This window comes from Onthophagus taurus, chromosome 2 (assembly GCF_036711975.1).
Source record: "Onthophagus taurus isolate NC chromosome 2, IU_Otau_3.0, whole genome shotgun sequence".
In the NCBI taxonomy this organism is placed as follows: domain Eukaryota; kingdom Metazoa; phylum Arthropoda; class Insecta; order Coleoptera; family Scarabaeidae; genus Onthophagus; species Onthophagus taurus.
Window position 1 is genome coordinate 22,292,733 of NC_091967.1, and position 13,827 is coordinate 22,306,559.

Here is a 13,827-nt window from a genome sequence, read left to right on the forward strand (position 1 = left end):
TTTCCTGGTCTCGGGGTCTCGGTTGTTGAGTGATTTATATTCCTGGTAGCTATTCGTAGTATGTTTTCCAGGTTTCAAATTCTTTTCTATTGTCACCCGATCCATCTAGTACTTACTTCTGGTGGAGCAAATATAATATAATACAAATGGCCAATTTACCATTTGCAATAAATAACTCCAACCTCAATCATCGATTCAGTAAAATAACACTGTTTCTTAAGTTCTTAATTTCTTCTTGCAGCACGTAATTCATGCTTATATGTTACTCCAAATCTTGTTCACTTGTAAGTGTATTGTCTCTCGTAACCTAATTTGTTCTCGTATCACTTTATTTTTTCCTCTTCCCATACGCGATACTCTGGCAAATCTTCTCAGAGCATCCATTTCAGTTGCCACGATGCGATTCTTATTTCGGGCTGTCAATCTTCATGTCTCAGATCTATATCGTAAGTGAATCTTAATTAGAACTTTTGAAGACTACACTCTTGAATTTAGATTTGTATTGTTTGCCATTCCTTGGTATTTCCCTTCCATACATGCAAGCTTTCTTAAGTAAATTTTGAACAGAATAGGCGAAATACAGCAGCCCTGGCGCAATTCTTTGGGGGCTGGGAGCGATTCCCATAATTTATTACCAATTTTTATTTTGGATGTTGATTGGAAGTATAAGTTTTGTAATGCCCTTATTAGAGTATGGCTTATACTTGGGTACTTCCCATAATTTATTTATCATATTTTGATAATTTTCTTTAAAAGATAATACTGTTGAGCTGTTTAGTTTTTCGCCTAGTCTCTGTATTACTTTATTCCTTTCTTTGTATTATTTTTAGCAGTATCTGTAGCAAATGCCGAGTACTATCATCTTGTAAGTCTTTATTTATTGCTACATGGTTCTTCTGATTATTCCACATGATTCCTCTTTGTACCCTGATATCATCTATATGCAGTTGTGAGTCTTGTTTGACGATGATGTAGTCAATTATGGACTTTATGTCTCGTGTCTGTTGTTCTCAGGTGAATTTGTGCATCATTCTGTGTTTGTAGAATCCGTTTGTTGTATTTATTAGTCTTGCATAAGCCTATTGATCGTTCATCATTGATGTTTACTATTTAATTTTGACTATTTCTTCATTAAGTCGTTATTTTCCTCCCCATGGGGAAAATTTTTAATTTGATTATATTGATTTTTTGTTTTTTGGTTTTTTATCCATTTGTATTGAGACTCTTCTTTCAGCCCTTTGATGCTCCTTAGTAGAGCACTTAGGCACTCCACTATATAAACGAATCTAGTTATTTACTATTACGGGTCCTGTTAGAATTGCCATATATATCTTAAGTTTTCCCATTACTCTCTCTGTTATCTCTTCCAACTTTTCTCTTACTTATTTAATTACAAGTACTTCTAACTAAGTTCCAACAATAGCTAAAATAATATTTTCCAATCTATTGTTATAGAATTTTTATTTTATCATCTTTTTTAAGGTCGACAAACCTGGTTTGTTAGAAGACAAAAAAATCATTACCTACGTATTCGTTATCTTTGCGCTGTGTTTTCCCCCAAAATTTACGAGTTACAAGCCGTGTGCGAGCGTGTCATTTACTCAAATTAATTACAGTTGGTGGTCGTGATACTACATCACCTCTACAATTTCGTGCTTTTGGTTTATTACAAAAAAAATAGTAGTAAAATTTCTTATTTAAAATTTCACTGGGTGAAATATCATATCGTAACATTTTCGGAAAAATGCACATCTTTGTTACGTTTCACATATCCAAATATGAAACATTTATGTTTCAATTCAGCTGCTATCCGAAAACGGTGACAAGTTATCTCTAAAATATTTACAAGACCGAAATTAAGTAGAAACTCGAAACGAAAACCGGCGACGTCGCGTTTCCCTTCTTATTTACACTACTTTTGTTTAATTTTAAATGAAAACCTTTTTATTTCTATTTCAATAACTGTATTAATAAATAACGACTTTTTATTAACTTGAGTTTAAATATTTTTCTTTTCAACATTTTAGTGGACACAAATTACAAACTTGTAAGATAGTTTAATTAAAAGGGTAAAACCTGGCTGTACCCGTTCTCTACTACGAACGAAAAGATGTAATTAAGTCCTTGCAGTCTTGAAAATGTTTCAATACAGTTCTTCTATTTCGAGATCCCTCTGAATGGTTCTTTACGAATTAACAGAAAAATATCGAAATGAGAAATTAAACTTTACAGAAAAGATACTTAAACGTATTTGGTATATTGGATCCCGAGGGTGTAGACAATGATTGTTACACGAGAGCTTTAATTAAAGCTTAGAATCGCAAACTACAACACCAGTTCTGAAACTGCCACGTATGGCCCTGTAATCCATTCACATTGTAACACTACATAAGCCAAAACGACTTGTATGTTTTCGTAATATCAAAAACACAAATGTTGTGTATGATACTTGAACAGAATTAAAAATGATTTACTAAACATAATTAGTTGAAAAATTACCCACAACAATTTTATTTATTATTATTTATCACGAAAATCTATTGGGAGTAATTTCTTAACCCCCCACGAAAGCAACCCCGTTACTTTTAATTTAGACCAAATGGAAACTCGTTGCTTTCGAGGATTTCTTTCTAAAACTATGATTTATGAGTATATTTTCTATAATAATCCTAAAACAAAAAAAGATCGACCAAGAAAAATAAAGAAATAATCTAAACAATTTTTATCTACTTCTATCTTTAAAAAAATCAATCTTTGTAAGTTATGAATTCGAGTAAAATATAAGATATATTACTTGCAAGAGTTATGTTTTTATCTATTAGAGTATTCGTCATAAAATGGGATCCATTTTTAGTTTGATTTCCCAAAAGGAATTTTTCGACGTAAAATAGATCATACAATTTTTTAAATCAATGTTCTAATAAAATTGGGAAATTGAACGATGAAAATTTCTACGGACAGGGAACGAAATGGAATACTAATCTACTTGAAATGTACGATGTGTCTCAATCCGTATATTGATGCGACGGTCGAGTTAATCTCGTATAGGATACCTGAAATTTGCATAAAATGGGGCCTCAACAAGATTAAGCTTACTGTACGCCGCAAAACTCCTAACTGAAAGTATTATCAACGATGGAAAATGTAATTAACGAGCTTATTTAAATCAAATGTGTTTATGTTTAATTACACTTATACAAAAAAGAACAAGAGATAACATCTCAAATTTCTGATTCATTTATATCAGAGGCGTCCAAACTTTTTGCTACGAGGGCCAGTTTGGTATTTAAATTCATTAGCGTGGGCCAAGCATTGTAAATATGTGAATTAAAAAACCTGATTACGAGTAAAGCAGCATTGAATTTTATTTTTTATAGTAAATTACAGATATAACAATACTAAACAAACATGTCTAAATTATATTATTATAAAATTATTTCATGCAATTTTTAATGGGAATGGTGGAACTGGGTTGTTTCCTGGAGAGTTTCTTCAAAGTTGGGATTCAAATCGGAAACACCAATTATAAGCAATGATTGCAAATGATCATCCGATAAATTTGCCCTATATTTAGATTTCAGATACTTCATCCTGGAAAAAGTTTGTTCGCACATATAGGTAGTGCCATACATAGAAATAAATTTACCAGCCAATTGCTTTAAATTTGGAAACTTTTTTGCGTCCAAAAATTTGTAAAAATCGATCAAGTTCCTTCCTTGTATTTGTTCTTGATTTGATCGCTAGCTTGAAGATCAATTATTTCCATTTGAAACTGACTTGAAACGTCGCCAACGTTGCAGTCATATGGATTTTGAAACAGCCGAATTTCCCTTGAATTTATGTCAAGATCAGAAAAACGCTTTTGAAATTCTAGTTTTAAATCCGCGATTACTTTTACTGCAAATATGGTGAGAAATCTTTCGTCAGTTTCTGTACTAAATTTTTCACAGCACGTGAAATGGGAAAAATTACATTCATTCATATGACTTTCGAGCAATATCAGCTTAGCTCTGAATACGTTGATTTGCTCAAATAAATCACAAATTAAGTTGTTTTTACCTTGGAGCTTTAAATTCAAGTTATTTACGTGTGTCACGACATCTGCAAAAATTGCCAACTTCCAGAGCCACTCTGTATCCGATAAAAGCGTTTCAGGGTGATTCTTTTCCGCAAGAAAAATTTTAATTTCCTTTCTGAGCTTGAAGAACTGCAATAACACTTTTCCACAGCTAAGCCATCGAACTGCTGTATAATACGACAAGTCAACAGGCTCAGATTCAATTTCTTCGAGGAAAGATCGAAATTGTCGATGATTGAGTGCACGTGATCGAATAAAGTTTACGACAGAAACAACTGGTTTCAAAACGCAGCTCATGTCGACATGTTTTACACATAGGGCTTGTTGGTGGATGATACAGTGCAGAAAAATTGGTACTGTTGCTCCTGCGCTTTCACAAGCTTTTCTTATTAGCCCAACCACCCCAATATTCGCACCAGACATGTTTCTTCCTCCGTCAATTGTCACGCCTTGGAGTCGATTCCAGTCCAAGTTATATTTGGTCAACGTCTGTTGTAGTTCCTTAAAAATATCTGCTCCAGTTGTAGTGCCATGCATGCTGTTAACCGATGTTAATTCTTGGGTGACATTAAGATCGTCGTCAACTCCACGAACAAATACTAAAAGTTGTGAGGTGTCACTAACGTCGGTCGATTCATCCATCGCGATAGAATAGTGAGTGAAACGCTGTAATTTCCCAGAAATCTGGTGGAGTATATTATTGCCAATATCGTCAATTCGACGAGCAACAGTATTGCGGGAAAGACTTATCGTTTTGAAAAGTTTCACCTTTTCCGGACATAATACCCCAACAGCTTCCATCATACACTCTTTAACGATGTTTCCATCCATAAAGGGTTTCCCTTTTTTCGCCAACAAATAAGTAACTTTCATGCTAACTAAAGTCAATGATTCATTTTCCGAGTTTGCCTTCCTAAATAAATTTTGCTGAGAAGACAAACTACGACTCAATGTTTCAAATTTTTCAGTACGCTGCTTGTCCTTAAATTGTGAGTAAGCTGAAGCATGTTTTGTGAATACCAAACTTGAATACCAGACTGTACTTTTTCGAGCGTGATACCGTGCTCATTCTAACCGAATGCGCTCTTCATCTGCGCATTTTACGCATATTTTACGAAATTTTTCAAAATTCTTGGCGGGCCGGATAAAATCGCCTACCGGGCCGGGTTTGGCCCGCGGGCCGTAGTTTGGACACCTCTGATTTATATAGTATTATTGCTACGGCAAAACCGAAGAAGTTTTCTGGTAAACATAATGTATTTGGGATCAAACATAAATCACAGGTTCTATGTACTTATACAATAATATGTGTTTAAGACAATTGTTTTTTATTTTTACATTGAGCTTCTGTGTTTTATAGCTTTTCTCCAACATGGACATCCGTACATTCTTCGTAGAGATAGATAAGTGGCCGAATATCTCCAACGTTTTGTTGCTTATTTATTTTCCGATTGATGGTGTCGTCTTTCCCCTTCTCTGTATTAGCCCCAATGAAGCACATCAAAATTGCCATAAATTCAATAAGCTCTTTTTATTGAATCACTTTCTGACTCGGTGTACACAGCAAAGCATTAATAATTTCAATATTATCTAACAATAAGTGAAAAAGAAGGTCAAAAGTTGATAATACGTCTAAGGGGCTACGTAGGCTGGCAATACCATGGCAGCAACAAAACTCTGTGTAACGCTTTCTGATACTGACGTAAATCAATTCTCGGAATAAAATCAATGCGGCCAACAAATCCTATCCTCACGTTCTAGAAGACTATGTCGCGTGACCCTTGGATACATGGTGTACAATCGATATGTGTTATGGATCTGATGAGAAATGGTGAGATATGAGATTGTGGCGTCCTTAAATAGCCGGAGTCGGTTTTGGATAATGGAGTGAACTGCGGTTCCTGAAAGAAGAGTACAATAGAAAAATAATAGCTGTGGAGATGGAAAAAATGCCCCAGTCTCTATAAAGAAGAGAAAAAAGAGAGTTCAAATGGATTGTGTGAATGGAAAACATCGAGAAGGAATAAAAAGTGACCACGTAGATCCTGGATGAAAGTATGTGGTAAGCCATGAGTGAACGGGGGATGTCGAAAGATAAAGAATTTACGAAAACAGCATTTATTGGAACACAATGGAACACAAATTCACTTCGTCTATAGTCTATATGATGATTGTATTCCATGATAACATTTGGATAATTAATTCTACCTATATTTTAGACAATATTACTTTTTAAATTCTATTTCTTCTTATTGCTCCCAATATAAAGATCGTTAATATAAATTGTTACAGTATGTGTGTATTGACACTTGCTGTTGAATCAAGTTCATCGTTATTAAGTTTGGGTAAAACAATTATTGGAACCTTGACAGATTTTAAAATCATAAGATAACTCACCAGTTCCACAAACCATCAATAACTTAAAACCCCATTTATGACTCGTGGTTGTATTATTTTAGATGATAGTAACCTTACTAGCGCATATTTGTTGAAGAAGAGACCCAGACCTCCTCAACATTGGAAACTACTCATTTGAATACTTAGCGGCAATAAGTGCTACTATGCCTGAAACACCTAATCTTAAGTAAAATACTAGGCAGGCAATCGAAACTCGTGTCTTTGAAAGGCTTAGACAAGATGGTACTGAAATGCCATTCAGTGAATGTGGAGGATAAGAATGAACCATGAATTGAACCAGCACATGGATGGTGCATAGTACGACACATAGATGCACAGCGAACAACATGGCTGGGACATCTGAAAAAATGTAACGGATCAGAGGAGTGATTGTAGAATGGACACCACGGAGACAGAGAACTAGAGGAAGACCAAAGCAACAATGGATGAATCATGCGATGGAGGATGTTACGATGATTGGGGTACAAAACTAGAAGCATTAGTCTGACAGAAAGGAATGACAACGTATTGTGAAGCAAGCCGAAGTCCACAAAAGGCCATAGTGCTGGAAGAAGAAGAAGAATACCTATAATACAGTCTTATCTTCAGATATTCCAAACTGTTGCCATTTCAGTCTAAGTTTTCTTTTTTCAACGATTAATTACCTAATTTCTTGTTATTTCCTGCTACTTTAAGGTTTCGTTTAGTTTTCCCATGGCGCGCTTTGAAAATCCTTAACTAATATCTCTGCTTCTTGCTCTAATTACATTTCATTACTTACAAGGGAAGTAACACAACTGTGCCACGACGATGAAATTTGGTGTAGTCATAGAATGGACCAAAATAAGGTTTACGTATTTTTTTATACGAGCGGTAAAAGCCCCTGAGCTGAGTTTTAGGGGTTGAAAATTTGGAGGAAAAATACATTTTATATTTCTTTGCTTATATTTCGAGAACCAAAAGCGCTATTAAATTTTCTTAAAACTGATATTCATTTTTAATTAGCTTTCTTTTGATGTATTACGCATATACCATAGTGGGAAAAGTGGTAAACTACCCTTACTTTTTCGGGTTTATTTCAAAACCACCCTATCGATTTTGATGGCGTTAAATATACTTGTAGTACGTTCAAAAACATTAGTTAAGTGTTTTTTTCTCATTCCTCCTATATCAACCCCAGCGAAATTACGGGTGTTATCATGTAACCACTTTTCGTAAGAATGATGTGATAAAACTGTTAGGTATTTTAAAAATATTTTAAACGAAACCGTAAATTAGTCGCACAGTAAAATGTTTAGTGTAAAGTAAGGCATATACGACGTTTGGGGGTAGTGGGTTAACAACTCCCTTAAAAATTAATTCTATTCCCGGCGTTACTTGTCGAGTTTGGCGAAATATGTCGCGGTATTTGTTTTATATGTAAAGTAAAAATGTTTGAAAATGGTTATAAGGGCTGGAAGTTGGGGGAAGAGGTAAATATGAAACTTCTAGAAAAATAAATTATTTTTTTATGAACTGAAAAGCAACTAACAAAAGAAATTTTTGAATAAAGAAACTAGGTTTCTTATGTTAAATGTTTAAAAGTGTTAAATTTATTTTTATTCTACATACTGTTGACAAAAATGATAGTCGTGAAAAAAAAAAGGTTAAACATAAGGATTTTTGACCCATGTTACATCCTCACAGATATCACACGTTGGTTTCTCACTCCAAAAGCAAACCTCTACGGGATTTTCAAAATGAGTTGCAAAATCCAGTTGCAAACCATGCGTATTTAAACACCGAGGGGAAGACAACCGGTTATGCGTTTGGGGCTGCAATTTTAATATATTATCCCTCTGATGTAAATTAACATCATACTGGTAAAGCATAATTAGGTCAAAGAATTTTCTAATAAAATTTTTCCATATCCTGAAACCAAATACATCTAGAGTATGGATAAGTGTTTAAAATTACTGTCTGATGTAGTTCACATACATTTTGTATACAAAGATACATTTTGTAGCTAATTTCTCATATGTAGAAGTTAATTTTTCGTTATAGTCCTCTATATATTTAGCTCGTCTCTGCAATTGTGGTCTTGTGTTACTTCTTGGTATTTGCTTTTTACGGTTTCTAATTTTAAATAACCTTTCTTTCCACTTGTCCAGTAATTTACTGCCTTTAATTTGTAGGTGTAGTCGATGTCATCCTGCAATTGACAATTAACTTCAGCATATCTACAAATTACTTAACATATTACGATAGCAGTTTTCATCTTCGAGATATAAACATAAGTCTTCCCCTAACTTCTAGCCTTTATGACCATTTGCAGACATTTTTACAATACATTTGAAACAAATACCCACTACCCCCAAATGTCGTATATGCCTTATTTTATACTAAACATTTAACTGTGCGATTATTTTACGGCTTTGTATAAAATATTTTCAAAATACTTGACAGTTTTATCACATCATTCTTACGAAAAGTGGTTACATGTTACCCCCGTAACTTCGCTGAGGTTGATATAGAACGAATGAGAAAAAAACACTTAACTAATAGTTTTGAACGTGCTACAAGTATATCTAGCGCCATCAAAATCGATAGGGTGGTTTTTAAATAAACCCGAAAAAATAAGGGTAGTTTACCCCTTTTCACCCTGTAATAATAATAATAATAATACTTTATTGTGTTACTAAGTCTGAATGTACTCAAATAATACATTTTCAATACATTTTCTTATTTAATACATAAAATCTTTTTTAAGCTACCTTTAAAAATCCTTCTATTAGACTCTGGCATTAATTCACTCGGCAGCTTGTTAAGTACCACTCCAGATAAGTACTCTGGCCCAAGCTGTGTTTTGGATAAACAACAGTAATTGTTATAAATGTTATCCTTATTCCTAGTATCATGCTCATGAATATCGGCATGTATCGCAAAATGTCGCCTGTTATCAAAAGCATAGAGACGCATTAGAGAATAAAAAGTGAGGGTAGAGTTAAAATCTTTAATTTATTAAAAACATCTCGGCAGTCTTCTGTGTACCCAAGACCCCTCACTACTCTCACCGCTCTCCGTTGCAGTGCAAAGATATAAGCACTACTTGGACTGCTACCCCACGTAAGTATTGAATATGGCAACAAGGAATAAATCAGTGCATAATATATACCGCCTCATGAGTTACTTCCGTTTTTAGCTTCCTTAGTATAAAGATGTTTCTACTGATCTTACTTGATAATTCCCGCACATGCTCAGCAAAATTTAAATTAGGCGGCCCCAAATAAATACCCAGAAACTTTGTTGAAGGTGGATTGGGATAGTTGCTCTTTTTTAATGTGAAAAGAGTTTTAACTTTTTTGCTGTTATTTAAACAAAGTTTATTAACAGCACACCAATACTCTGCTCTAGCTAACGCATGTTCAGGCCTATCCAAACCTCGCCATAATTATCCCCTTTTAAAACAAGGGTTGCATCATCGGCATACAATAAGCAATGCACGTCCTTACCCAGATAGGTAGGGAAGTCATTGAAAAATAAAAGAAATAACAATGGCCCCAATATGAAGCCTTGAGGAATTCCCATTTTTATATTGCGCTTACCAGACACAGCTTCCGCACCCCTGATCTGCTGTGCTAATTAGTTCAACACTTTGTCCATCAAAATTGTAAAAATTGATATTGTATAAATTGACTGCAATATCTGACGTATGCGACAACTTTTTGACAATATCCTTAGCAATATCTACATAATAAGCATTTAGAGCATCAGCATTTAATTTCTCATTATCGTTTTCTTTTGGTTTTTCCGCGCTTAGAATTTACAACCTTCCACATTGCCTGAGTTTTATTATTTAAGTTGCAAATATAATCACTAGTAGCTGTAATTTTAGCGGTTGTTATCGCATTTCTATACTCATATCTAATTGTATTACGCAGATTCAGCAAATGGTTCGTTTTAAATTGATTGTAAAGTGCGCATATAAAATCATACCGCAACCTCAATTGCCTTAAACTTTCACTAAACCAAACAACATCAGTGTCCTGACCTCTGCTCCTTACTTGTTTTTCAGGAAAGGCAGAATTAAAAGCAGCTAAGAATTCATTATGGAATAAGTTGAATTTATCATTAGCATTTAGTTGTGTATCCTTCAAATCATCCCAACATTTCCCAGACATAATGTTAAAGAAAGTCAAACCACCAAGCAACTATTATTATTATTGGCCTAATCACTTTAGAGTCATACCCGTAATACTGGGTAACGTTTTAGGGACTGGAATTCCAATGCGCTGAGGTGATCAGACAGATTATTACCGACAACATATCAGTTTCAATTTCCAAATTTTAATAGCACTTTTCGTTTTCGAAATATAAGCGAAAATATACTTTTTCCCTATTAAGAAATAGAGACGCTTGTATAAAGTCACTTAAAAACCGTCAAAGAAAGGAAAAGTCTTACTGTTCTTGTAGAAAAAGTAGAAGTATCTCTTCGAATAGAAAATAAAAGCTGAAATGCCTTTTATCGAACGTGTGTATCTATTAACACAATTGAAACTACATTTAACGAAAATTGCACGGAACGATTTTATTACACTTTTTGATGTCAACAACAACTCGAGAAACAAGTGAATAACAATAATTAATAAAATACGGAACGGCCGACTAATTAACTTAAATTATAAAAACTTTGAACATTCCCCAAATTTTCAACCCCTAAAAGTCGGTTTAGTAGCTTTTGTTGCGCGTATAAAAAAATACGTAAACCTTATTTTGGTCCACTCTGACTGTAACAAATTTCATCAAAGTCGGTGTGACACAGTTGTGTTAGTTCCCTTATTGGTGGAACTGCTAGATTAATATTTTTCTCGAGGCTAACCTTAAACTTTCCGAATCAGTCAATTTGTTTATACGCTGGCAAACACAATTTGCTTTCTTTATTATATTACCAATTAATGTTATCAATGTCAGTGAATGATCAGAGATTCCAACCTTCTTCAATTTTCAAATATCTGATGAATACGTTTTTGATAATATAAAAGTTTGATAACTTATTTTGATTTGCTTGTGAGTACGTTGGTATGCTGGCTGATAAGTATTTGCATTTTTTTTTTTCTTTCTAGTAACTCATCTTCTTTGGTGGTTCTTTGGTTGTAATTAATCTTAATCCCCGGTTGGTGCATTTCATATTAAAATTTCTACCCACAGTAACTCTATTACCTTGCTTGTCCAGAAATTATAAATACTAATGTTTCTTGATTGAATGTTTTGGATTTTGTATTCAGGATGTAGCTAGAATCTCTTTAGTTCTTGTTCTTGGTAATGCAAAATATTTTCTTTAATGATGCCAACGCTTCCTTCTTTAGAATTATTGGTGTATATGGTATGATATACCTGTCAAATTTGATAATTGATTGATAAAGTAAGTTTCTGTTATTTAACCCACGTCAATGTAATTGATGTTTAGGACTGCCTTTTCTTTGCTTTTTAGATTTGCCTTTTCTTTACTTTCTTTGCTTTCGAATTCTTTGGAGCTTTTGAATTGCTATGTTCAAGTGTATTTAATAAGGTTTTTTGGTCATTTCTTTTTGTCCACCGCAATTAACATATTTTAGATGGACACTTTATGATTTCTTACACTCTTTTACAAAATACTTTCTTGCACACTGAACGCATCTTAACTCATTAGCACAATATCCTTTTGTAAAGCCATTTAAGCCACTGAATTTCCGCTTCATTTCCTATCTTGATCAAATGATGAGATCTTCAATAATTTTTTTCATTATCATATAACTAGATAATATACTGCCAATGCTGTACTTGGCTATTAAGCAGTTTAATGAAGAATCAATAATAGGACAACTGTGGACTAATGTTTAATGTTATAGTTATTTTAAAAAAATGTAAATAAAGTTTAATATAGTGTAAACCTGATTACTTCGTTTAAGAGTTGGTGTAGTCATTATATAGAAATTTCAATGAAACAAAACTAATGTAAAACCTTGGTGCATTGCGGAAAAAACCAATCGTAACTATCTACAACCTTCCCCTTCTACTTGTTAAACTTGTATTATTTTCCTGGTCTCCGCACTTTTCCGTAAACGTTTTCAGAAAATGAGTGCATTCAAATTACCGGTTACTGGAACGTTAATTCTATGCGGTCGCAAAACTTTTTCCACAACATACACGTTTGAGTTTAATTCAACAATTATTATCACGACCGTTGAAATAAATTAATTAATAAATCAAAAAAGTTGAAAATACATTATGTTAAATTAATTTCATTGCGAATGTGTCTTGGATAATAAGATTTAATTATTATAGAAGTATAGCAGGGAAATTAGGATAATTATCGTTCCCCTAAAATATTAACGGGAGTAGAACGGGAATAAAGTATCATGTATCTGGGCGTAATCTCCCCCTTTTCATAACTTTATGGAGGAGGACCGAAATACGAAGTGGAAGTTTAAGTAAATTATCTTTAATTTCCTAATTTTCTACCATGTTTCCTTCAGGATATAAACGGCAAAGAAAATAAAATTAGTTACTATATTTAACCATTTATCGCGTTTTTTAGATTTTTATTTTTTTATTGGGAAATCATGAAACAAAAAATTTAAATAGGAATTGTTGAAAATACTAAAATATAATTTACAATATGTTCATTGCACATCTGCGCATGTTTCTTTAAGCTTCAGTTTTAGGTCCAAGCTTCGCGATAACCATTTCTCCCGTGAAAGTATACCAGTCAACTTCGAGATTCCTTTATAAAAAGCTCGCGAGTGTTTAGTGGCCGTAAAAAGTACTTTGAACTTACATTGTGTCCCTTTTATATTCAAATAAAATCTTATTATTTGAATCAGAAAAATTATTAAAGGTAATATGGCTCCTTTTTGCTGTAATAAATCCAATTTTTTAATGTTATTTTTTTAAACAAATTTTATTTTTTAAACGCAGAAATTGTTCAATAAATTGTACATTTTTTATTTTGTGTCCTTTTGAGATTAACCACCACGTACAATATTATGAATAATACATAGCGAATTCTTATCTCCTCCTCGAGAAAACCGACAATAACTCAAAATGTAAAGCGTCCAAACTAACTCTAAATATTTATTACTACACGCTATGTATATTTGCCGTGTCGTTTCTAGACTTCATTTCATTTGAAATAAGGCAAACAACATAAATGACAAATGCAACATTTTACTTTCTTTTTTTTTAATTTAAAACATTCCTTCTCTCAAGAACTAGTCTTAATATTTTTGTTGTTTACAGATTTATCCACAAAGAAAGATGTTGAAATCTTAACCATGAAGTGTTTTATTGGAAGAATGCAGTTCGGTGAGTTATTTTTACTGAAATTGGCATAA

At 33.3% G+C, this 13,827-nt stretch overlaps 1 protein-coding gene across 2 annotated transcripts in view; it reads left to right on the plus strand.

The window, feature by feature from the left end:
* LOC111413378 (chaoptin-like) overlaps positions 1-13,827 on the plus strand; it is a 54,306-nt gene that overhangs the window by 16,155 nt on the left and 24,324 nt on the right. Inside the window, exons 1-2 of one of the 2 annotated variants that reach the window (XM_071194506.1) lie at positions 13,209-13,331; positions 13,733-13,798. In XM_071194506.1, the coding sequence (XP_071050607.1) occupies positions 13,768-13,798 (31 nt within the window). In that variant the 5' untranslated portion in view covers positions 13,209-13,331; positions 13,733-13,767. Of the gene's footprint in view, positions 1-13,208; positions 13,332-13,732; positions 13,799-13,827 lie in introns of those variants that run through there. The other variant, XM_071194505.1, reaches the window with a different exon arrangement.